At 30.0% G+C, this 24,210-nt stretch overlaps 2 protein-coding genes across 9 annotated transcripts in view; both read right to left on the bottom strand.

Annotated features, from left to right (window-relative positions):
* Positions 1-24,210, bottom strand: part of LOC122520741 (transcriptional activator protein Pur-beta-B) — a 502,193-nt gene that overhangs the window by 268,733 nt on the left and 209,250 nt on the right. The window lies entirely within an intron of this gene.
* LOC122520728 (sodium channel protein 60E) overlaps positions 1-24,210 on the bottom strand; it is a gene marked incomplete in the record, with an annotated part of 76,744 nt that overhangs the window by 4,255 nt on the left and 48,279 nt on the right. The window contains 16 exon segments of the mRNA XM_043640957.1: positions 61-380; positions 463-949; positions 2,074-2,228; positions 3,228-3,524; positions 3,796-3,954; positions 4,618-4,734; positions 6,362-6,677; positions 7,159-8,522; positions 8,727-8,815; positions 8,975-9,456; positions 9,644-9,858; positions 10,082-10,216; positions 10,642-10,783; positions 11,770-11,847; positions 13,139-13,319; positions 23,114-23,334. Coding sequence (XP_043496892.1) covers positions 61-380; positions 463-949; positions 2,074-2,228; positions 3,228-3,524; positions 3,796-3,954; positions 4,618-4,734; positions 6,362-6,677; positions 7,159-8,522; positions 8,727-8,815; positions 8,975-9,456; positions 9,644-9,858; positions 10,082-10,216; positions 10,642-10,783; positions 11,770-11,847; positions 13,139-13,319; positions 23,114-23,334 — 4,758 coding nt within the window.

The raw sequence follows: 24,210 nt of genomic DNA, 5'->3' as shown, positions 1-24,210 counted from the left end.
TTACATGATTAGATCGATGAGATTTTAAAAAAGAATAAAGAAGACGATAGTTTAACATACTTTGACCAACGAATATAAAACATTTCTAGGTCATCCTCGACGATACCAATTTCTTCTTCCTGATGAGCCTGATTGAAGTTTTCCAAAATAATAGCGATGTACATGTTGATGACTATCATATAACTGATGATGATAAAGGAAGTGAAGTAGGTGATTGCCAATAAAGGATATCCGCAGTCGCCGTTCATTTTTCTACTGGTCGGGGTCGGATCGCAATCAGGTGCTTGTACCATAAGTGATTCTAACACGTCATTCCAGCCAGCCGAAGTCATCAGACGAAAAAGTAATTGCATGCTACGACCGAACGTTTCAAAGTTTACCTGTAAACAACGTTTATTTTATATTTATACCCAATTATTAATCGGATCTATAAAATGATAATGAAAATAATTCTTTTCTCACCATGTCATCCAAAGCTCCTTGTTTCCTGACATGTCCAAACACGGACATACCAATAATGGCGTAAATGAAGGTAATCAAAGCAAGCAATGCTCCAATGTTGAATAATGCCGGAAGACTGACCACCAATGCAAATAAAAGTTTACGAATACCCTTAGCAGCTTTAATGAGCCTTAAGATCCTACCAATTCTGAACACCCTCACCACCCGCAAGAGCGTCGGGGACACGGGAAAGTCCATCATAATATCTTCCATAAGTATTCCCAATATCGATGCTAAGACGAGTAAAAAATCGAATAGGTTCCATGGTACGGTGAAATAATGGTAACGCAATCCAATTATCTTCACTATTGCTTCCAAACCAAAGACCGTCGTAAAGAATGCGTTAGATACTTCGAGGACGAAAAATATTGGATGTGGTTGATCGTAATGTTCGATTCCCATCGTCAGCATGTTGAGAAATATCAAAACGAAGATCGCTATTTCGAATCTGGAAATATCATAGAAGTTTATTGAAACAAAACTAATCTCTTGTTTTGTTTGGACACTGCGCGTGCTTTTAAAAACTAGCCAGGCAGCTAGCCAGCCAACCAACCAGCCAACCAACCAACCAACCAGCCAACAACCCAGCCAACTAACCAACCAACCAACCAGAGCAGCGTTTAGTAGCGTGTAACACGTGTATAAACAGTTGGAATGTGTTACCACTCTTTTTTGGAGTGACCTTGAAATTAAATGATAACTCAAATCAAATATAAAACTAAAGAAAGCTAAGCGTTCCTTAGGTTATCCTGAAAAAGTCCCATCTTCTTTATCGATAAGCGGTGCAACTGTTGTTCCTCCTTTTTAGAGGAGTTTTGATTAATTATTTGAATTATTTCTGAAATGTGTTTATATTGAATCTTGTCAAGCGAAATATAGAAGCGATGAATTGCGAGTCGAAAATTTCAGTGAAGTTGGCCGAAGAACTTTCATCATTCGTCTGACGAACGACAATAATCTTCGGCTCGCATAACGTCCTTCGTATGTTCCGCGAAACGAGCTTCAAAATATGCGTGTGTGTGTGTGTGTATATATATATGTGTGTGTGCGTGCGCGTATGCACGAGTGTGTACAACAAACAACGAAAGCAATATCATCACAGTGTGTAGAAAAATATCACCCCGATCGCACGCTTTTAATCGTTTAAATTATTATTAGAATTAGACAATCAGTAATGTTGAAATTTTTAATAGAAACAATATATAAATTTATATAAATTTATTGAAATGTGAGATAATATAAAATTTGTGCAATAAGCAAAAAAAGTAACGCGATAGATGTTATTTATTTAAACATATAAAATATTGAGGATATTGAAGAGAAAATAATACTAATATTAAATATTTAAACTTAAATTAATAAATTGCGGTATTAATTGTTAGTCAATGAAATATATTTGAAAATTAAACGAGAATTCGTTGAGAAAATTATCGAAACCGCACGTGCGATCGAGTAAACGATGTTTGCTAAAAAAAAAGAAAAATAATGAAATAATTTTCAAAATAAAATAATAAATGTGTTTAAATATACATATAAATAACAGAAAAGAAAAACTCTGATACACATAATTACCTTCGGGAATTGGACAGGTCGTAGAACATTGCGAGGAATTGGTTGATCGGACGTTTTATTACTTTTTGCGGCTTTTTACGGCCGAGCTTTTTCATGGCAGTGTAGTAGTGTTTTTGACTCTCGGTCAAAAACATTTCTAGCACGCCACCTTCGTACTGAAATGGAAGAAGAACACACGAATAAAAGATAATACGGTTTACTTGATTTAATGAAATTAAATAAAATTCGTTTTTTTGAGCATTAGTGTCGTACAACTATAAACTATAATATATTAACTATAAACAAAAATATATTAGGTTGGGTAAAGAGTTTCTTCGTTTTTTTTTTTTCAGATAAATGACTTTTGCGTAACTATTAGCTACAACTATGCTAATATTAATCGGATCCGAAAATACTCGCGTGCGTTCGAAACTTTACATATCATAAACAATATTTTTCAAACTTTTTCGGTTCACGAAACTAGAGTGAGTGTAGAAATATTTCATGGAACCCTTCCTCCTATAACGATAAATGATATTAATGCAATGTAATATATCTAAACAACAATTCGTGGAACATTTGAAACTCTCAGAGTTCTGCAGAACACAGTTTAAAAATCACTGTCTTAGAATAATTAAAAAAAAAACACACACACAGTTGCAAATGTTTGTTTGTTCGGTCAAAAAATTTATTGCGTCTCAAAAATGAAAATGAAAGTATAAAAAAGAAATTTGATTACTTGAAATTGAAATTTGAAATTGATTCGAGCGTTTTAATTACGAAATTTGGATACCGAAGATGCATCACGGTTTGGTCAGCCGATCGATGAAAAAGTCGATGAAATTGCGGACAAAAATGAAACATAACCTCTACGTTAACAATCATAATATCTGTAAGGAACTAAACATCGAACAGTTTGAAATCATTTGGAAAAAATTGGATGGAAAAAAATATGAAGAAAAATTTGTTTCGTTTTTGCATTAAAACACGAAGAAACATTTTCCCCGGCCTAATATACACGATTTATATTATATATTTGTATATTTCATTTGTAAAATGTTTATGCACACAGAATAAGTGAATAATCACACATTTAACACGTTGAATAAGAAAGAAAAGTAAAAAAAAAAAAATTATGAAAAATATAGATGAAAAATAAGAAAACAAGAGCTTACCTTCTTTTTTAACATATTGAAGTTATCTATGATCACTCCGATGAATAGATTCAATGTGAAGAAGGAACCACAAACGATGAATATTACGAAATAAAGGTAAGCCCAAAGATTAGCTTCCCTTTGGGGTTGTAAATCTACACCCCTGGCATCAACGGCATCTTCCATTACTTCCATCCAACCTTCGAATGTGGCCACTTGAAATAATGCCAAGTATGCGATTCCAACGTGATCGAATGTTATCTTACTGTTCTCCCATGAATAATTTTGATTTAGGCAATCGTCCTTGGTATTTATTATCTACAAAAAATAAAAAGAAACAAATTTTAAACAAATATTAAAAATTCTTTAAAAATAATTCAACATTTTTAGTTTAAATTATAGATATTTAATAAAAACTATTAAAATATTGAGATAAAGTTAGGCTTTTTAAGAAATCACACAAATATTGTTTCTTTTTTTATCTTAATTAAAAATTTTATTTAAAAATAAAAAGAAAAAATTGATTTTTCTATTTAATGTAACAAATGTATGTTTTATTTGACAAGAAATAATTGTATTAATGACTTACCGTTATGTCCAATAATTCACCGTACTCGTCAAGACATTTGAAGAATTTACCACCAAAAAATTGGACACCCATAATCGAAAAAATAAGCCAGAACACGAGACAGACGAGGAGCACGTTGAATATACTAGGTATTGCATACATCAACGCGTTCACTACGATCTATACAATGTTGAAAATTAATATACATATTGATTAATTAATTATTAATTTAAAAGATTATAACAGTAGAACCAATTAATTGTTGTTTTTATGTATTATCTTTCATACGATTAACTGATAAATATAATGTAAACATTTTTAATTAACATATTATTAACTAAATTAAATAATAAGATCAAAATTTCTTCTATATTATATTAAAATTACTTCATATATTTTGTTTAAGATAACCTATTAAAGGAAATATAAAATATTATAGTGCTTTTCTTTTTCTGACTTTTATACATAATTAAAAAAAAGATTAGTATTTTTGATGCTACGATATAAAATATTTATATCGTATATATATTCATAAATATAGTAAATTTTTATATACCATTAATAACCAACTACATTATTGAGTTAACGCTAAAATATAATGAAAAATTATTGATGTGATTAAATTATTATTATTATTATTATTATTACTCGAATATGATTAAACAATTTTCTATAATAAAATAATATTATATTATAACGCAAAAATAACTGTAGAAACAATATCTAAGATTTTGAAGATACCTACAATTGATCTCAACCCAATACATATAGTTGTTTAATTAATCACCGTTCAAATGTAATTAGTTGAACGTCGGTCTCGTTGAATAGATAAGCAACACGTACCCTCATGCCTTGCCATCTTGATATCGCTCTTAACGGCCTCAGTGCTCTCAGCGTTCTCAACGAACGTAGTACCTTCAGATTTTCATTTTCTTCTATCAAAAGACTAAACATGGATACCTGTTGAAAAAAAAAAACAAAAACCTTGTGTGGTTAATATTACAAATCTTATTTTTTTAAATTATTTCTTTTTTTTTTCATTCATTCTTCGAGTCCTCGAAATATGCATGCTTACTTAAACATTTTCCTAATTTTCTTTTTTTTTTTCTTAATCGATAATGAGACAATAAATATTTATAAAAAGAAAAATAAAAGAACCAAGTTAATGGACAGACGAGTATGTTAAAATTACGATAAAATTACTTACAAAATAAAACAAATATTTATATTTACAATATATTTGTATTAAGGTGGGTCAACAGTGTTTAAATGATTTTGAAAATTAATTACTTTATCTGAAAATTTGTTAAAATTGTGGTTAAGCTCGTAATATTATACACAAGACTTGTAATTTTATAATCTGTGAAAGAAAGTTCACTTAAGGGGAGTCTCAAAAATAAGTAATTAATTTTTAATATCAATTAGAAACTTTCGGTCCACCCAATATATTTCTACGAGTGCATTTAGATTGATAAAGTGATTTCTTTAACGATAAATTGATTTTATTAATATTACGAAAATTATTAATATTATCCTTCCTATCATATTATTATTATTATTATTAAATTATATTACTTTTATTATTATTATTATATAATATATTTCGTAAACTAAAATAAAATAGAATAAGAATAAACAAGCAAACACGACAAGCAATAAATAAAATTTGCAAAAAGGTTGTAAGCCCTTAGGAAAGTTTTTCGTAAGGTAAATAAAGTAACTTCTTTCAAGAAAAGCAATCATTCGTACGCATTTTAAAACCCAAAAGGATGAACATTACGCTTACATTACCAGAGACGTTTCAGATGAATGTATATAAAGCCATGGAGAACTTGTATCCATGAAGCATACGTGTATATGAATATCGTTTAAATCAATAACGAAGAAAATATACAAATATCTCTTGGTATATATAAAATAGAGACACAAATAGAAATAAATAAAGAGAGAATATAAACATATAAACATATAAACAGTTATATCTCATGCATATTTGTACGATACATGCACCACGTTGATTTAAAATGAATAACCATTTACAAAAAATAAATAAACAAATAACAAAATTATTGAAAAAAAAAAATAATTATTAATTAAATGAATAATCGATAAAATACGCTGTTAAGAAAAAACAATGAAGCGTAATAATTTGACGTACCTGTGTCCACGAGGCATCACATAAAACACACAGAAAAAGAGAACACCGAAACAACGTTTCAAATTGTTAGACTGTTTAGAATTTGTGTTTTTGTTTGTTTCTTGTCGATTTATGTAATGTGTGTAGATTGTTTAAAATATTCTATATAAAAATACAAAATAAAGCAAGAAACAATAATATCAATTATAAAACATCGATAGCTCTAATGATGAAAATGACTCATGCCGCTGCGACACAAGCTCGATTATGCACACCTCAGCATTTGTTTTTATTGGCGCGCATATAAATTATTATTATTACTATTATTATATCCATTAATATGTGTATATGTGTCTATTTGTTTATAATAAGTATAAAAAGTATTAAAAATTGTTGTTAGCAGCCGAAAAAAAGTAGCCATAGAAGCACAATGATCGACATTTTACTTACGAAAACTATTATAAAATCCAGGATCGTCCAGAAACTGGTGAAGTATTTACAGAATCCTAAAGCCAACCACTTGAGAAGCATCTCGATGCTGAACAACGCGCAGAAAGCGAGATTGGTCCAATAAAGGATTTTTTTAAGAAATGGATTATCGTCCAGGTAGATATCCTCGAAGCAAAGTGTAATGGAGGATGCAAAAATCAACACTAGGATCATCCATTCGAAGGCAGGTGTGTCGACTACCGATAAAACTACCGTTCGGATTCTTATCCATTTTCTTCCGACATCGGTTCGGATGCAACTATTAATACAGCTACATCTGTAAAAATAACAAGAGAAAACAAACGAAACAATCAATTATTAGGGTTAACGGGTTTGATCATTTACCGATAATATATTCAATTGTAAAGCAATTTTTTTCCTACGGTATGCACTTTAATCAAATTAGTAGAGTAAAATTGAAGTTTCTATATCTCCAACTATAAATTTAACTATAACGTCGTTAGCATGAAACAGAATAAACAACTTGAGTCTACCGCAAACCACAGGAGTCTCGACATCAATCAATTTATCCTCCCGAAACTTCAGTAACCACTACTCAAGAAACAAAAGCCGTGCAGTTTGCGAGCCACGATAGGGTCTAATAGTTAGAGGGGTTTCATCTCATATTTTATCAGGACAGGTGAATAGGAAAAGGAGTCATTTGTGATTTACTAATTGGAAGTTGAACGACCCCGTGATACAAATGAGCAAACAAAAAAATGTTAACTAATGGATTCAAATAAATCGTAATAACTTACTTTTGATAACAATGTTGTGGAAAACAATCCTGAGGTTCCTTTGGCTCTTTGTTCCTACCAAACATGGGAAACGAACCCATCCCATCGATATATCTTCCTTTGCTATCTCTTCTACCACCGACAGTTAACTCGTCAACGTAACTGACCAATGCATGCCAAGGTCGTTTTTCTATCCTTTCCTCTTTTCGTATCGGATGCGATGGTTTTTCTTCCGGCAACATAGCAACTTCCTCATCGGCTTTACTGGAATCCTTCAAAACGTCCATTTCAATACTTTCTTCAACGTTGGTATCATTGCTTTCATCCTTTTCCCCAGGCCTTTTATTTTCCTTAACGGTCTCTTGACTGCTCTGACTATAAGTGGTCAACGTAGCTTGACGATATACAGGTTCGTACGTGAAGACAGGTTGATTGAGACTCTCTTGATATGACCTGTTATAAATATTGTCTTTGGGAAGGCTTAATACCGTCTCTTGAATCGCATATTTCTCTTTGTCCGATTGATCCATAACTTCTCTGACTATTTGTTCCAATCTCATGTTCTTCTCGTTCTCCGAATTTTCCTTGCGATATTTTTTCTTCTTAACGATCGAACGTATCCTATCCACTGACCTAGCCAATTTCGAATCCTTCCCGACTTCCTCCTTTTTTTGCTTCAATTCCTCGGAATTAAAACTGTTGAGCAACAAGGCCAAGAAGAGATTGAGTACCATGAAATTACCCATCACCAATGCCGGTAGAAATATAGCGAAACAGGTGCCAGCACCTTCCTCTTTCTCGGCACGCATGCAATCCCACAATGGTTCGATCCATTCGCCGCAAAGTATACGAAATATCATCATGAACGAATGGAAGAAATCGTTGAAGTTCCAACGGGGTACCGGATCAGGATAAAACTTGTCCGACGTGTAATCCTTACTGAACAACTGCATCCCGATAACAGCGAATATATAAATGACGATAACAAGGACAAATGTTAGATTACCTAAAGCACCGATCGTTGAAATGATTATACTGAGTAAGACCTTCATCGTTGTCCAAGATTGTGCTAACTTTAATACTCGTAACAGTCTGAGACCTCTTATCACTGATAAACCGTCGACTAATTCGAAGGTCAGATCTATCAACGAGGCCGATACTATGATCAAATCGAAAATGTTCCAACCGTTGTTGAAGAAATCCTTGCTAAGTGCGAGCAATTTTAAAAAGCATTCGAACGTGAAGATACTTGTGAACACTTTGTTGCCGATGTTTAATGCTTGACGTATCGATTCGCTCATACCGTGATGTTCCATCGCCAGAAAACCAGTGTTCAGTACGATACAGAGGGTGATCATCAACTCGAACAGCGGATCTCTTACCACCTAACCCAAAGAAAACGAGATTTTGTTGTTTTTGTCATCGACAGATCGATTCATTTGCTTCCACTCTCCCTATTTCTCCTTTTTTTTTCCCCCATTTATTCTCATACAACTAGGATGTGTAATTGGGTGTATGCGCGCACGTTCGTTTGTATGTATGCATGTATATATGTATGTATGTATGTGTTTTTGTTTTGTTCTTTTTACCTTATACAGACAATTTTGAAAACGTAACCATCCCTCGTAGTCTACGCAACATTGAATGCACTTCTCGCAGTTTCTATCTGGAAGATCGTCTGAAACAACAAAATATACAATACAAAACAATATCGGAGACCATAAGAAGTATAAAATAGTTGCTTTACGTAAAGTTTTTTTCAAAACTAACTGATATTATATAAAATAATGAAAAATATAGATAAATAATTGTAAAATATTGTTGGGGAAAATGTTACCTAAAACTACAATATGCGACAGGTACTCTGGAGGCAGCGCGTACATATGTTTCTTCGTTTTGACGCCGTTGCACTTGAGAACTCTGATCTCTCGATTGCTAGTCTTAACGGAAACGGTAACAGGAGCGGTTGGATAATCAGGACGTAAAGAAGATTCAGGATTGTTTTGATCCTCGTCATCCTCTTGATTATTATCCTTATCCTGAGGTTCTACCCTGTGTTCCCGATGTTCACGTTTATCATGTTCCTCGGCAGACGTAACGTCGTCACCTTCGTGATCATCGACCACTCCAGAATCATCCAATGAAGATTGTTGATTACTGTTGTTACTTGCCTGCCTCGAATGCAACATTCCACGATTTGGCGCTAACCTATGCACCGTATTTCCTTCCGGTGGCCTAGGTGTTACATTTTGTAACGGAAGATGTGATGGTCTGACACTCGAATGTCTTGGACTTGGACTTGGACTTGGTGTAACTGACCTGGATTCAAGTAAAATCATTATTGGGTTATTTTAAATACATTAAACAGACTTTGATTCGTCTAATAAAAATCAAACAAAATGAACAAAAAATCCGATATTTTTAGGGGAATATTTTAAATAATTATACTTGGGAATACTTTAATAATTATAATTTAATTAATATATATATAAATAATTAAGGAGACCTGCTACGTGCGCCACCATTTTTTTCTTGGCCCGCAGAACTCCTACCACGTTTTCTTCTTCTTGTCTTCTTTCTCGTGTAACTGCTCAAAAGTACACCCTTCCTGGCATCTATCTTTTTCTGCTTTTCTTTTGTGAGGGTCTTAATGTTGATCTTCGTCGGGTCGAAACTAAACGTCGAGTCGTCACGATGGTCGGTTAAATCCTTTCTTCTTTCCTACGATCAAAGTAGAAAATCCTTTACTGTTTCTCATTTCTACTACGAGTTGAATATGTTCTGTGTTAAACCCAACCATTTGTGTACACTGCACGCGGAAATATTTATATTGTTAGAAAAATAAAAGACGAGAAAATATTGAAGGGGTATATGTTACTGCAATTAATTGTGTTAATTATATCGCAAATAATGAAATCATCGTAATTGAATATTTCTAACTAACCTCGTTCGTAATTTCAGCTTCCTCCTCGTAGCTAAGTGCCACGACAGCTAGCATCAAATTAATTAGATAAAATGAACCAAAGAACACGACCACCGTGAAGAACGAGACGCTAATAGGTCCGCACGCCGACAATACCTGTGTGTTTCAAAAGTAATTCTATTATATTATTTAATTATTTGTTTTATATTATAAAACTACGCAAACACATTTATACTTACGTTAAAAAAGAAAACTGTATATTACCTACTTTTTATTTAATACAATATTTTCGCATACACACACAAAAGAGTATTAAATGTTTTAAATGATATAAATAATATATACGTAAAAAAAAAAAAAATTAATTCTTACGAAAATAATAAAAAAGAAAAAGAATCTTAACAAATATGAACATAAAGATAAGAAACACTCTAAAATTATTTTAATGCATTAAAATGATTTACGATCCGAAAAAAATTACAGCAGAAAGATCTTAAAGGTCGAAATGTCAAAGTCGTTAGATAAAGTGGAGGAAAGTAAGGAAAAAATAATGTTTAAAAAACAAAATAAGAAAAAAAGACCTTGTTATAGACGTCCTCCCAAAAGTCTAGAGTAATCAGCTGGAACGTGGTGAGCATGGACCACAAGAAGTTATCGAAGTTGGTGTAACCGTGGTTTGGATTCGGGCCAACGCAGAGGCAGGTGTAGCTCTCGTTGCAGTGTCTGCAATTAGAAGATCTATAGATCGTACGAATCCGAAACGTAGAAGTATCTGACTAAGAATTGTTTAAGTTAGTTTAGAAAATTGACGAAATTTTCGGTCAACGAACACACACTCCTTATGACATTATGCGAACCCACGTTCCACTATCTATTTTCCCTTGGACCATCGAATTTTAAATGACCATTTCTATTTCCCCTTCATAATATTACTGTTTTGTAAAAGTATTCAAAAATATATGAAAAATGATTCTTACAATTTAATCTCATAAATATGTATATTTGTTAACGAGTATATAGTCAGGAAAAGAAAATTGAATCTCCGAATTTGTATATTTTTGATAATATTATATGAGCTTGTAGAAAAGTTAAATATTATATTTATTAATATAATTTAATTCATAATTTAATATAACCAATTTATTGAATTACTCTATATCGGAATGTAATATTTATTGAAATATTACTAATAGTATGAAATTAAATCACAATAATACACTGTAATGAATAAATAAATATATTTATCTATAAATATGATATGAAACATTTCTAAATAGTATTTTCTAAATAAAATTATATATTCGTTGAAAAATATTTTATATAATTCAGTGTTGTATATATATTTTTGTAAATATAATTTAATTATTCAATTTAATATACACCACAATTATTGAGATGTAATAATTAATTACCATAAAATAAATCATATAATAAATAAATATATATACATATGTGAATGAAGTATGAACCTTTTTCCTGAATTAATTTTCTTTAATTTAAACCCTTACAAGTGACAGGATAAAAAAAAAACAGAGTTCTTTTTATGAGAAACAAAAAAAAATACAATAATCACAGATTTACCATTCCCTGATCCGAAAATGAGTGTGATCGTCTTGAAAACGTCGATGGAAAGCCAACTATATCCGCGTATACCTTGTTGGCTTATCTCAAGGGTCTGTATGATGGGATAGAGACGGAAATACACTAACCTGGCCCCGGTTACATTGCCACAGATGATTGGCTCATCGTACTCGTTGAAAGCCCAGTTGGACGAGTTCCAAGCCCACCTGTTGGGTGATATACGAAAAATTCTTTTAACGGGGTTTCAAGAAGAACTGCGTTAAGTATCTATCTGACGATTTCCGTTCAAAACATTTCTACTTCAACAGAAGTTCAATAATATCATTCACCCTTTCCCTCCCTCTCCCTCTCTCTGTATTTCTTGTTTTCTGCATTTCATTTTTTATTCTAATTTTTAATACACAACTATTATTAAAACAATGTCAATGATTTTAAAAAAATAATTAATATTTTTCTAAAATATTTCTTTACATCAAATTTTACTTCAAATTGTAAAGTTACAAAAATCAAAAAACTTTGAACTAAAACTGCACAATATGTATTGTTCATATTTATATTCAAGTGAATTTGTATATTCGACAAATAGTCCAAACTATCCAACTCTCATAGCTTTGTTCTTGTCTGCGTGGTATCTTGCAAGTAAATTAATAGTTTCACAGCTTGGCCATTTAACTAGAGAATGTAAATAAATACACAAATATATATATACATCAAGATGAGTAGCCATCGTTAATGAATCTCTAGGGATTGCTTATACTCAAAGTAATTCTATGTTGCACATACTGGGGATTAGAAGAGTATGTTTACTACGTAAATATCTTTACGTTAGGATTTATTTAAACACATGGGATATATTAGATCGAGTATATTAGAATCTACCCAAGACTACAAAATGAATCCTTTGTCAGAAGAATGTGTTTTCAGATTTTAATCACAGATCTGACCACAATCTTGTATAAATTTGCCAGAAATCTCATATGTATAATTATTATCATACACCCACAAACGCGTACACGTAATACGATTATATTAAAAATAAATGAATATAATTTCAAAATGATATAAACAAATATACAAATTATATGCAATAACCAAAATATTAACATAAAATTATTTCAAATTAATATATAATATATAAATAATATAAATTAAATAATTTATAATTATTTTTATAATTTTATATTTTTATAAATTTATTTAATTTAATATATAATAATATAATATAATTAAATAATAATATATTAAATTATAATAAATTATAATATATTAAATTATAATATATATATAATATAATATATTAATAAATTAAATATATATAATTAATTAATTAAATATATAATAATAATATAAATTAAATAAATTTAATATAAATTAATATATAATATAAACAATATTTTTGTTTTTATTAAATATTTCGTACTTATAATTTGTTGATACCATTTTAAGAAAATGATGATTATTTTCTAGTTTAACGATTATAATTATATAAAAACCTACTCCTTCCAATCAATCTGCGTGGTGTTTGGTTCTTGATGCTTCACGCATTTGTTCCTAAGTTCACCCATGTAAACTTGCAGAGCGAACAGGGCAAAAACCATCAGGCAGAAGATCGTAAGTGTCATTACCTCGGCTAGTTGCTTGAAGCTGTGCAAGAGCGCGTTAATAATAGTCTTTAAGCCTGTAACATAAATAAAATTATCGAACGTAAATATATAATAGAACAAGTTCTCTCTCCTTCCTCATTTAACAAACCACTACTCGCTTCGCTCAAGCTCGTTTTTTACCTCGCCTGAATTGTGTCAGTGACATTTTGATTAATCGATCACTCGGGGAATTCGTTTGTGATTCGATGAAGTTGAACGAAGAAAAAATGAGGACGATAGGAAGAAGGGGGTGGTGGGGAAGGGGGATGATAATAAAGTTGGGGTAGGTTTAAAAAGATCGGGAGCTATGGGTTGATTTTCAAGCTCGATCAGAATTAATCGTTTCATTATAAAGTCAGGAACAAAGTATCCGAGAAGACGATGAAAACTTCTTCGAACTACATTTCATTTCTATTTCTTTCTTTTTTCTTTTTATTTCTTTCTTTCTTACTTTCTTTCTTTATTTCTCTCTCTCTCTCTCTCTCTCTCTTTTTATCTCTTTCCAGCATGATGAAAAATCGATATTTCATTAGCATGATAATCGACAGAAATCCAATGGAAAATTTTGTACAGTACGTTAAGATCGTTGATAATAATAATTCACGGATTCTCGTTAAAGTGCATACATTTGTATGATGCATGGAGTGGACGGAAAGATTTGTTAGATGATATTGTAAAATCGATTATTCTTCCGAGAGACAATTTTTGGGTTAATCTCTTTTTACCAGAAACGTAAAACTTTGCGGCTTAAAAGCTTAGGAGTAAAAGTAAATCAATTTTTAAATCATCCTGAAATTCTTGACTCACTTTCTTACGTAATTTCATTTTAATTTAATATAAAAAAAGATAAATAAATATACGTTGAATAAAATTGTATTTGAAATTGTGATTTCCAATTGAAACTTCCTTACAAAATTATAATCCTAATTTATAAAATAATCTATCTAACAAATTTATATCTCACAATAATAATTTACAGAATAATAATTTATTTATAATAAATATATAATATAATAAATAATAATTAATTAATATATAATATAATAAAATAATAATTAATTTATTACACAGAATAATAATTTACGAATTTATAAAAATGAAGTATTAATTCAAGCAATGTATTTAGACTAACGTTTATCTTCAAATTACAAAATTACAATCCTTCAATCTAATTAACACATAATAAATAAAATATACAAATCACTTGAAAACTTTAATCACGTTTAATTTAGATTCAACAAATCCATTACGTACATTCAAACGTATATGCACACCTAAACAAAATCTCATTAAATATAATAGCACATATAATATAATCCAATTAAAAAGCAAACTATATATATACAAACAGTAATGAGAAAGGATAGTAAAAGTTTAGCGTGATTGACTTTGATTCGGCAGCACAAAAATAGGTAATATTACAGGTATTATAATAACCTTCCAAAGAATATTCTTCTCAAACGAGTTAACGAGTTGCTTAAAGAACGATTCTATCGATCAAGGGTTGGTAGGAAGGTAAAAAAGATATGAAGGTAGGTAGGTGAGTAGGTACAACGTTCTTCCGAGTGTTCGGTATAGTTTTCACTTGAAAGGAGTCATTAGAAGGTATTCATTGAACGAGTCTAAAGTCGACTCAAGATAGAATCACGAGTGGCCACTGTGCTGCTATCCATTGTTCCTCAAAATACTATCGAATCCAGATTTATATATATACATATATGTATCTATTAGATATATAGGTTCATAGATTTATATATATGTCAGCTAAATTGTATATTAAATTAAATATTTCATTAAATTGTATATTTCATTGAAATGCTGCAAAAACCTTAGATCTTAATCGAAATAATTTTATTACAAAATTTAACTAATTGTTTTAGAAAATTATATGAATACGATTCAAAATCGATAGTACAACACGATTAACAAAAAATATATTTTCAAAAGGTAAAAATAAATAAAAACGGATCTCTACGAGCAATTATTGTTAACGTTTATTTTATTTTCGTTTCCATAATTTTCAAAAGTAATGTAATTTAATTCCTTAAATCATTGGGAATGCCTTTAAACGAAGAAACGCATAATTTTTGTTTCTAGATTTGTAATATTGTATGAACGATCGACCCATATAAGAATTGTAACGATACGAATTTATTTGGAATGATACTAGCATTAAAATATTGTCGTAAAATAAGGGTTAAATATTTCAACAGATATCAATTTTATTGCAGAAAAATATTTTGTTGTTAGAGAAATATAATTTGACATAAATGATATGAAATGAAAAGACTCGCTGTATACGTATATATATATGTGTGTGTGTGTGTGTTTATATCTTCGGAAGATCAGGTTCCTTAATGCATTATAAGATAGGATCTGTTAGCTAAGTAGATGTCTCATGTTCATGTTTCTTTACTTCAAATTAACTTTAACACTATACCACCCTTTATTGTACTCCTTTCAACCCGTGATTTATCTTTTACGATAATCCAAGCACATACTTAAGAAGAGAAAGAGAAAGATAGATTAAATCAGTATATATAACACATTTGTTTAGTCTAGTTAAGTAATATGAACGTTAACTTCTGAAGTACCTTGATAATTTTTAAATCTAATATTAATTTCATTTTTTTTCTTTTTTTCTTATTTTTTCTAACAATAAGAATTCTTCGTGCTGCACGTAATCGGATAATTACACTTTACTCGTAATAAAGAAGAAAATATATAACAAATTTAATTGATTTATTTGAAAATTTTATAAGAGCATATTATTTAGAATTTTAATAGAGATTAATAGTATCAATAAAATCATTCTATACACACACACACACACACACATAAATAATAGAAACGATGGTTTGTACGAAGTTTAATGATTTAAAAAAATATATTATTATTAATTCTTATTCATTAAAATGAATTAAATCGAAAATTATTTTTTAAATCTTTGAAAAAATATTTTATGATTAGAATTTAGATATAGAATTAATAATATGTATAAAACTTCTACACTCACATATAGATATTAATAAGCTTATTAAAGAGATAATAAAAACGATATCTAGTAAGAGAAGTTCAAGAACTTATAATATTTAAATTAACATTAATTATTTCTCCAACATCCTATCACGCTTTACGTAATCGGATAATATCATTTAATATTTTTTCTTGGAAAAAGAAAAAAAGAAAAAAAATTAATATCCATAAATTCAATATCCTGATAAACGATCAAATCAATCCGCGCATTAATTAAAACCTGTAAAATTACAAGCTTGAAAATTTATAATATTAGCTTGTTGATTTTTCAAACTAATATTAAATTTCTTTTTTTCTTTTTAATTTATCCACCATCTTCTTCGTGCTGCACGTAATCGGATAATTTCATGTCATTATATTCTTTCATTTTTTTTTTCGAAAAAATATATTACCTAAGATCTTTATGAGTAGACGATTAGAATTAAGGGCGAGCGAGAGAGAAAGAGAGAGAGAGATAAAGATAACTAATAATCTCTTCGCGTTAATGTACACGCACCCTCCTGCCACCCTTTATCCCCTCCCCCCTCACTCTCTTCATTTACTCTTATATTTAAAAAGGATAATATTTACAGTTAACGTAGTAGAAGCAAAGCCTTTCTGCAAACTGAACCCGACTTTATCCAAACCAAACTCAGCCCCCCTCCTCTTCCCTCCCCAACTCCTCCTATTACTACGTCAATCTCTTTGAAGCTCGACATCGACCTTCCTTCACTCTCCCTCTCCCTCTCTTTCCCTCTCTCTCTCTCTCATACACTAACTCTTATTCTTTTTTTATTTGTCACATTTTCCGTTTTATCGATTCGACGAAAATGAGAGGAGGGAGAGGAGGTGGAGGAGCAGGAGGTGGAGGAGCAGGATGAATAAGAGGAAGAGGAAGAGAACAGCAACGACGAATTTACATCGAAATAAATACAATGATGTTGAAGAAGATAGACGAAGAAATGCAAATCGACGAGGTGTAGAAGGATGAAAAGGGGCCGAAGGGTGCCTATAGTAATTACCAAGTCGAGAATTTCACAGGGATAAGCAAGAAGATTCCGTTCTACATTGGCAACCAGCAACAGCAGCACCGCATTAAACCACCCACCTCCCCGTTCTCACCCCCCTACCCCTACTACCACCATTCCCACTCGTTTTCTACCCATCACTTTCTCGTTACTCTCATTAAATCAACGATCCAGCGTTTTCCTTAAACGTATCCATACAAAGTTGCAAATTTAAGTGCACGTAAACGCAATTTATTGCGACTACCAAATCTCAACATCGTTGGGATGTTAATAAACTCGTGAGGAAACATAACATCATTTTGTTACGTAATAAAATATTTGAAGATATATCATGAAAGATTCTACTGCTGACTATGTTTCTAATTTATTTTCCGTTTTTCATCCTATTTTCTGGGTATTCTTCCGAGAGATCTTTTAGTGTTTCTCTGATTTTTTTTTTTTAAGCTATTTCTGTCTCTCTATTTTTCTGCCTGTTGTTTCTTTTTTCGTCTTTTTTACGTTAGGAGAGTTTCAGACAGGGGGTTCAGGTGCTGAAAAATTCATGCATATGCTAATTCGTGACAAATGGGCGACACTTGGTATAGCCGTCAAGGGTGACGCATTTGTTTTTATTTATTTTTTTTTTTTTTTAAATTTTAATTTACGAATACGAAAATATCTTTTCCGATTGGTCCTTGTTCTTTTTCTTAAAGTTTTTAATTAATTTCTATTTAATTCTTAAAATAATAATATTGATAATGCGTGTTGATTTAGGGTTTAATTGGATACGAATGTTTCGCACAAATTGCATTTTTCATTCAACTGATTGATTAAAGAAAGAGAGAGAGAGAAAAGATATCAAAGGTTGTTTGTAAATTTAAAAATATGATTCACACATCAAAGATTATATTTTAAAGATAAATTTTATGTTTTTATTTGCAAATTCATAAATTATAAGAATAAAAATAATAAACGTGTAGGAAAGAAATATTTACCAGATTCAACATTTGTAACTCGAATGAAGAACATTTATTATCCAAGATTAACGTGAAAGAAAATAGGCAAAAGGAAAAATGTTAGCGTAAGCTGAGAGAAATCTCAATTTCCCAAACAATTTGATTGTCTCTCTGATACGGTCTCGTACGAATATATAAATTACGTTCAAACTGACGACGACAAGAATAAACGAGAAAGAAAGAGAGAGAGAGAGAGAGAAAACAAGTTTATTTGAAAGGAAAAATTTATACGAACGTTTTAATCTGACGAACACATTTCTTTTCTAAATTAAACAAATTGATTAATAGATGAACCAATAAACTAGAAGAAAAAAAACAAAAAAAAAAAGAAAAGAGAGAGGAAAAATTCACAAATTAAATCCTTCAAAATATAATATACATATTAGAAACACAACATCGTTTACTTTCCAAATCAAATAACTTTGTTAATAAATAAATCGAAACAAAACGCACAAGAGAAGGAGAAGTATGGGAAAGGGTTATAAAAAAAACACTTTCTTGTTAAATAAATAACTTGTAAAAAATCTAATAATTTCAAATGAAACACACACAAAAAAAAACTGGTGTGTGTACTTATGTACGCACGTAAGAAGTTATACTTCTTTGCCGTACCAAAACGAACATAACCTCAATAATCTCAAAAATAACTTCAAAGAAAAACTTCAAAGAAAAAAAAATAACTTAAAAAAAAGAATTCTTTCTTATATATATAAGAAAGTATCTTATATATATAATTAGTACTTGGATAGGTAACCCGCTTGAGAAAAAAATAAGAGGAAGAAGAAGAGAAGAAGAAGAAGACAACTTCATGCCGTAAATTTGAAATCGTTTTGCCGCGCATCGTAAATACCGACAAATTTCATGGTGTCGTTTTTCCAGACGCTCGAAACAAAATTACTCCCCATTACATTTTCCCCAACGCGCCAAAAGAAGTATAACTTCAAAAATATCTTTATTTAAAATATACTCTTCGCGAGTATCATATAAAGTTTCTTTTATATATTTTTAATAAAACTAATACGTACCACGTTTCTAAAGATTTAACCAAAAAAAATATAGATAATAAAAAAAGATAAAGTAAAAGAAGAAAATTACAATAGGAAAAAAACAAAATTAAGAATAAAAAAAGGTAGCGAGTAAAACTAATGTAAGAGAAATCTCAATTTCCAAACAATTTCATTGTCACCCAGATACGGTCTCGTACGAATATAAATTATGTTCAAAGTGACGACGACGACTACTACGACTACGACTACGACGATTAGAATGAACGTTCGTTCACTTGCTCACGTTGCTTGCGAGAGAAAGAGAGTGATAGTCACACAGTGGAAGGTAAAGGCACATCTATCAAATGCCAGAAACGACTATCTATTTCCCGCGTGTAAACGCGCATTACTCGCACACTGTACGATCACGCTTATATATACATCCAAACGTAATTGATTGAACATTTGACGTCCCCATAGACCAGAAAGTGAGCCCACACGTATACAGAAAAACACAGACACAGATACAGAAACACATATACAGAAAACACAGACACAGATACAGAAACACATATACAGAAACACACAGACACAGATACAGAAACACATATACAGAAAACACACAGACACAGATACAGAAACACATATACAGAACAAAGACACAGAAACAGAGAGAAAGATAGAGAAATACATACACACACTCACACATACGAAGAGAAAGAGAGAATGAGAGAGGAATGGGAGGGAGAAGGGAGGGGGGGAAGAAGAAAATTATAGTCCTCTAATGGTTCACCGTCTTTACTGATAGATGAGATGCCACTAGGGACGAATATCATTTTGTGTACCAAACACATCATCGAATCGAACGAGAAAGAATGAAAGTTAAACTGAATAAAAGTGATGTATAATATGCCCAAGTCATTTGCATACACATATGCAAATATATTATGGATTATGGATGTAACTTGAAAAGTAAAAAAAAAATTAGAGGAGTGTGTAGGATTCTTCTTAAACTCTCTCGACGCTTCGGTTAATTCATTTCGAATATTGAAATTTCATCCCTCGTTGATAATGTAATACAAGATTTGTGTGTGTTTTTTTTTTTTTCGTTTTCATTTTATTTTTTCCCGTCGGTAAATTTCGGTAGAAAAATATTCATCGGTCGTGCCTGAGGATTAGATTTTTTTTCTTCGCATTGGATCGAAGAAAATTTCTTTTCGAACAGATTAAAAAGTTCATTCACTTACGTAAAATAAATCGTTCGAACAAATTGAAAAATTTTAATAAATAATAATTTTTGACGACAGATATTTGGAACTACAGCAAACGTTTGAGCATTTTGTTAACCGAACATTCATATTTCCAAATGAAAATTTAAAAATATTATAGTTCTATTTTAATACACTAATATTATTCTATTTTTATGTTATTAAAATGAGTTTTGAGAAAAATCCCTGGATTTGCGTATACGTTTATTATAGTTTTATTAATTGATGCTAAAACCTATCGATGTATTAGACGTTAAATTAAAGCTTAATTTTTTAATGAACTATTAAGTCCCTATCGCAAACTTGAATCTTTTAACTTTGATAAAGTTTCCTTCTCTCTCTCTCTCTTCCTCTCTCTCTCTCATTTATTTTTTAATTTACTCTCTTTCATTTGTATTCTGGAAACTTTTCCAAATGTTTTCTGGAAGAAAATTAAAAATAAAAAAAAGAAAAATAAAAATCACACGCGTAAAAAAGAATTGAAAAAATAAAAAAGGATTGAAGGGATTTACGTATATAAACGAGACGTTGTTAGTTATACAAAATGAATCTTAATTTACAAAAACAACTTTTGTGTCATGAGCTTTATGTTCAATGTTTCCTCTCCTTCTATCTCTCTCTCTCTCTTCGTTTACCCCCAATCCAACCCCTTTGCTACCACTTTTAGGTCTAGTTGTAACCTCTAAGTATCACAACCCTCGTCCTTTCTGTTTCACCAAAACATCTCGGAAACTTTTCTCGTAAACTATCTTAACTGTTTCCATGTTGGCGGTAATATCCTAAATTATGCTCATTCAAGTTTTTACTTTTAGTCAAAAATATAGGAATTAAATTATTTCCACGTGTTTTCTAGCTATTAAATTATATTTATAAAAATGATTAAAGAGATGAGTTAATTAAATGACAAAAATTTATACAATACATGTATGTATTGTGTGTGTGTATATGTGTATACATGCTTATTTTAATTAAATTGTATTAAAAATTAATTTTATTTAATGTCATAGTGTTCATTATTAATATTCTAATGAGCTTATGATTTATGTGCTTTTTCATTTTTAGTTACATTATTTTAATCATACAGTTTAATTTGGAATATTTCATTTTCCAATTTGATTAGAGTATCAAGAAAAGTGTAATTTTGTTTATATTTTTAATTTTTACTACTATAAGTGGGTAATGGTAAACAATTTTTTGTCTCTGTTAAATTCACTTATATTTTTTCTACATAATCTTTGAAGACTTTTAAAAAAAAAACGATAAGCATAACATTTTTCAACTAATTCTCATTTTATTCCCATTATAAGAAATAAGTTTAATTATTTTCCTAAACGGTTTCATATTCTGATAAATTTTGTATCTTCTTTGTTCTAATAATTATTATAGTTAAATTATTTTAATAATACTATTATACACAGAGACACGTATAAATAAGTGTACAGCAGGAAACATAAATCGAGTATTGGAAAACGTTTCTTTGGTTTTAGTTTATCGATAAATTTCCACGATCAAGCCGATTCGAATTTTATCATTGAAATCTGAGGATGGAATGAATCGTTTTATCCAACGGAAACGGCTTTTATCGGAAGATATTTCGCTGCAATCGCCAATGGAAATTTGTGAATTAGTCAAGCCTCGATGGACTTGATACGGCTGATTTGAAATTGCAATTAATAATAAGTGTACACAACCCGCATATGTGTCCTGGATTTCTAAATACATATTTAAGGATGTGCACATATATATGTATGTATGTATATATGTGTTAGTATACGTGTATCCACGTGTTCTTTCCTTTTCTATTCGTTGATCGATTAATTCGTATACACACACACACATATATATGTACATATGTGTATATGTGTATATAAATCAACATTAGCCCTTTTATATATATTTAAACTCGACGGAGATGAGAACAGATCGTTTCTATTTAAAAGCAACGACTGGAGGATGCAACTAACGATCCTTTCCATTCCAAGGACATCAATTACGTTCAACTAACAGACAGATATAAAGATTGTGCTCTAAAAATTTCTAGCCGAGTAACATTTCATTCTTAAATGATTATAAACACGTGTATTATATTTCTTTCAAATCTTTTACAATTTCTATAAATTATATCGTAATTTTATCATTTGTAAAAACAATATTCGAGTATGTAATCTCGAAAATGGAATAATTGTTCTATAAAATGATCTAAATACTTTGTAACTATGTAACAATTTTTCATACATTTCAAATAAATTCTAGTAAAAGAAAGTTTCAATAAAATTAATTTAAAAAGAAAAAGAAACGTATAAATTAACTTAAAACAAACTTATTTGTAATTAATAATAACCAAAAATTTAATTGGTTATTACTATACGAGTTAATGTTAAATAAAAAAAAAACTTTAAAAAAATGAATGTAAAATAGGAAAGTGGTATTTTGTTTGTGTAAAATAAATTGTATGAAATAAATTTATGGGTTATCCGCGACAATTGTTTTTATGTTATAAAAATTATTATTTTATAAATAATAGTAATCTTACCTACCTGGCATAATGGATACAGTCTTAAATGCTCTCAACACCCTGAATGTCCTAAGGCCAGCCAAATTTCCAACGTCCATACCGATAGTTGCGTAACCGCTAGTTATCACCACAAAATCCAACCAATTCCAGGGATTTCGCAGGTAGGTGTACTTGTTCAATATAAATCCTTTAGCTATTGATTTTATCACCATTTCCGCCGTGTATATGGCTAGGAAGATATATCTGTCAAAATAATAAACAAAAGTAATTAAATTTTATGCGTTTTTGTGTAATCAAAAAATTTTTTTTATAAATATATTATACAAAAATACGTTTAAGTAATTTTATTGGAAAAATATTTTTATACGAATTTTTAATGATTATGATAAGAATAAAATGTTATTACAAAAATGACAAGTTATCAATGCATGAATATAAATTGAAATATTATTAAAATACAAATCTATAATATGAGAAAATATTTAATTAATTTAATAACGCAATATTTTCATACAAATTTGATAAAGGTTATTAGAAGTATATTATTGGTAAGATTACAATATTTTAGTGAGTTTTTCAGAATTTCTAAGAAAGTTAAAGTACATGTATTTAATTAAACTTAATCATTAAGAATTTTTAATACGAATAATAATAATAATAATAATATAAAAATATGAATAACGATGATACAAAATGAGTTAAAGAAAAATCACGATTAAGCATAAATCTTAAGTATAATAGTTTCCTATCTAATATCACATAACTGAAGAAACTATATATTTTTTTGTGGATATCTTTGTGTGGATATCTTTTGTGTGGATAACTTTTAAAACCAAAAACGTTAAATACATGCTAATAAGAAACATGAGTTCGTCAGAATAGAATGACCTACTCAAACTGAAAAGGTAAAATTGTTCTTCTTCGTAAAGTATTTGAAATTTCGCTTTCGAAAAAGAGAAAGATAAAGAAAAGAAAGTACGATTTAACGTTTAACGTTCTTTTCAAATAGAGACAGACGTTTTTGATCGAGAAGACAGTTTTACAAAAGTATGATCGGCATACAAAAGAAACCCTACGGATAGACGCGTGTATTTTATCTCAAAAAAAAAAAAAAACAAA

The sequence above is a fragment of the Polistes fuscatus genome, unplaced genomic scaffold (assembly GCF_010416935.1).
Source record: "Polistes fuscatus isolate 324 unplaced genomic scaffold, CU_Pfus_HIC Scaffold4, whole genome shotgun sequence".
Lineage (NCBI taxonomy): Eukaryota > Metazoa > Arthropoda > Insecta > Hymenoptera > Vespidae > Polistes > Polistes fuscatus.
The sequence above is the reverse complement of the archived record's forward strand: the minus strand, read 5'-3'. Positions and strand labels throughout refer to the sequence as shown.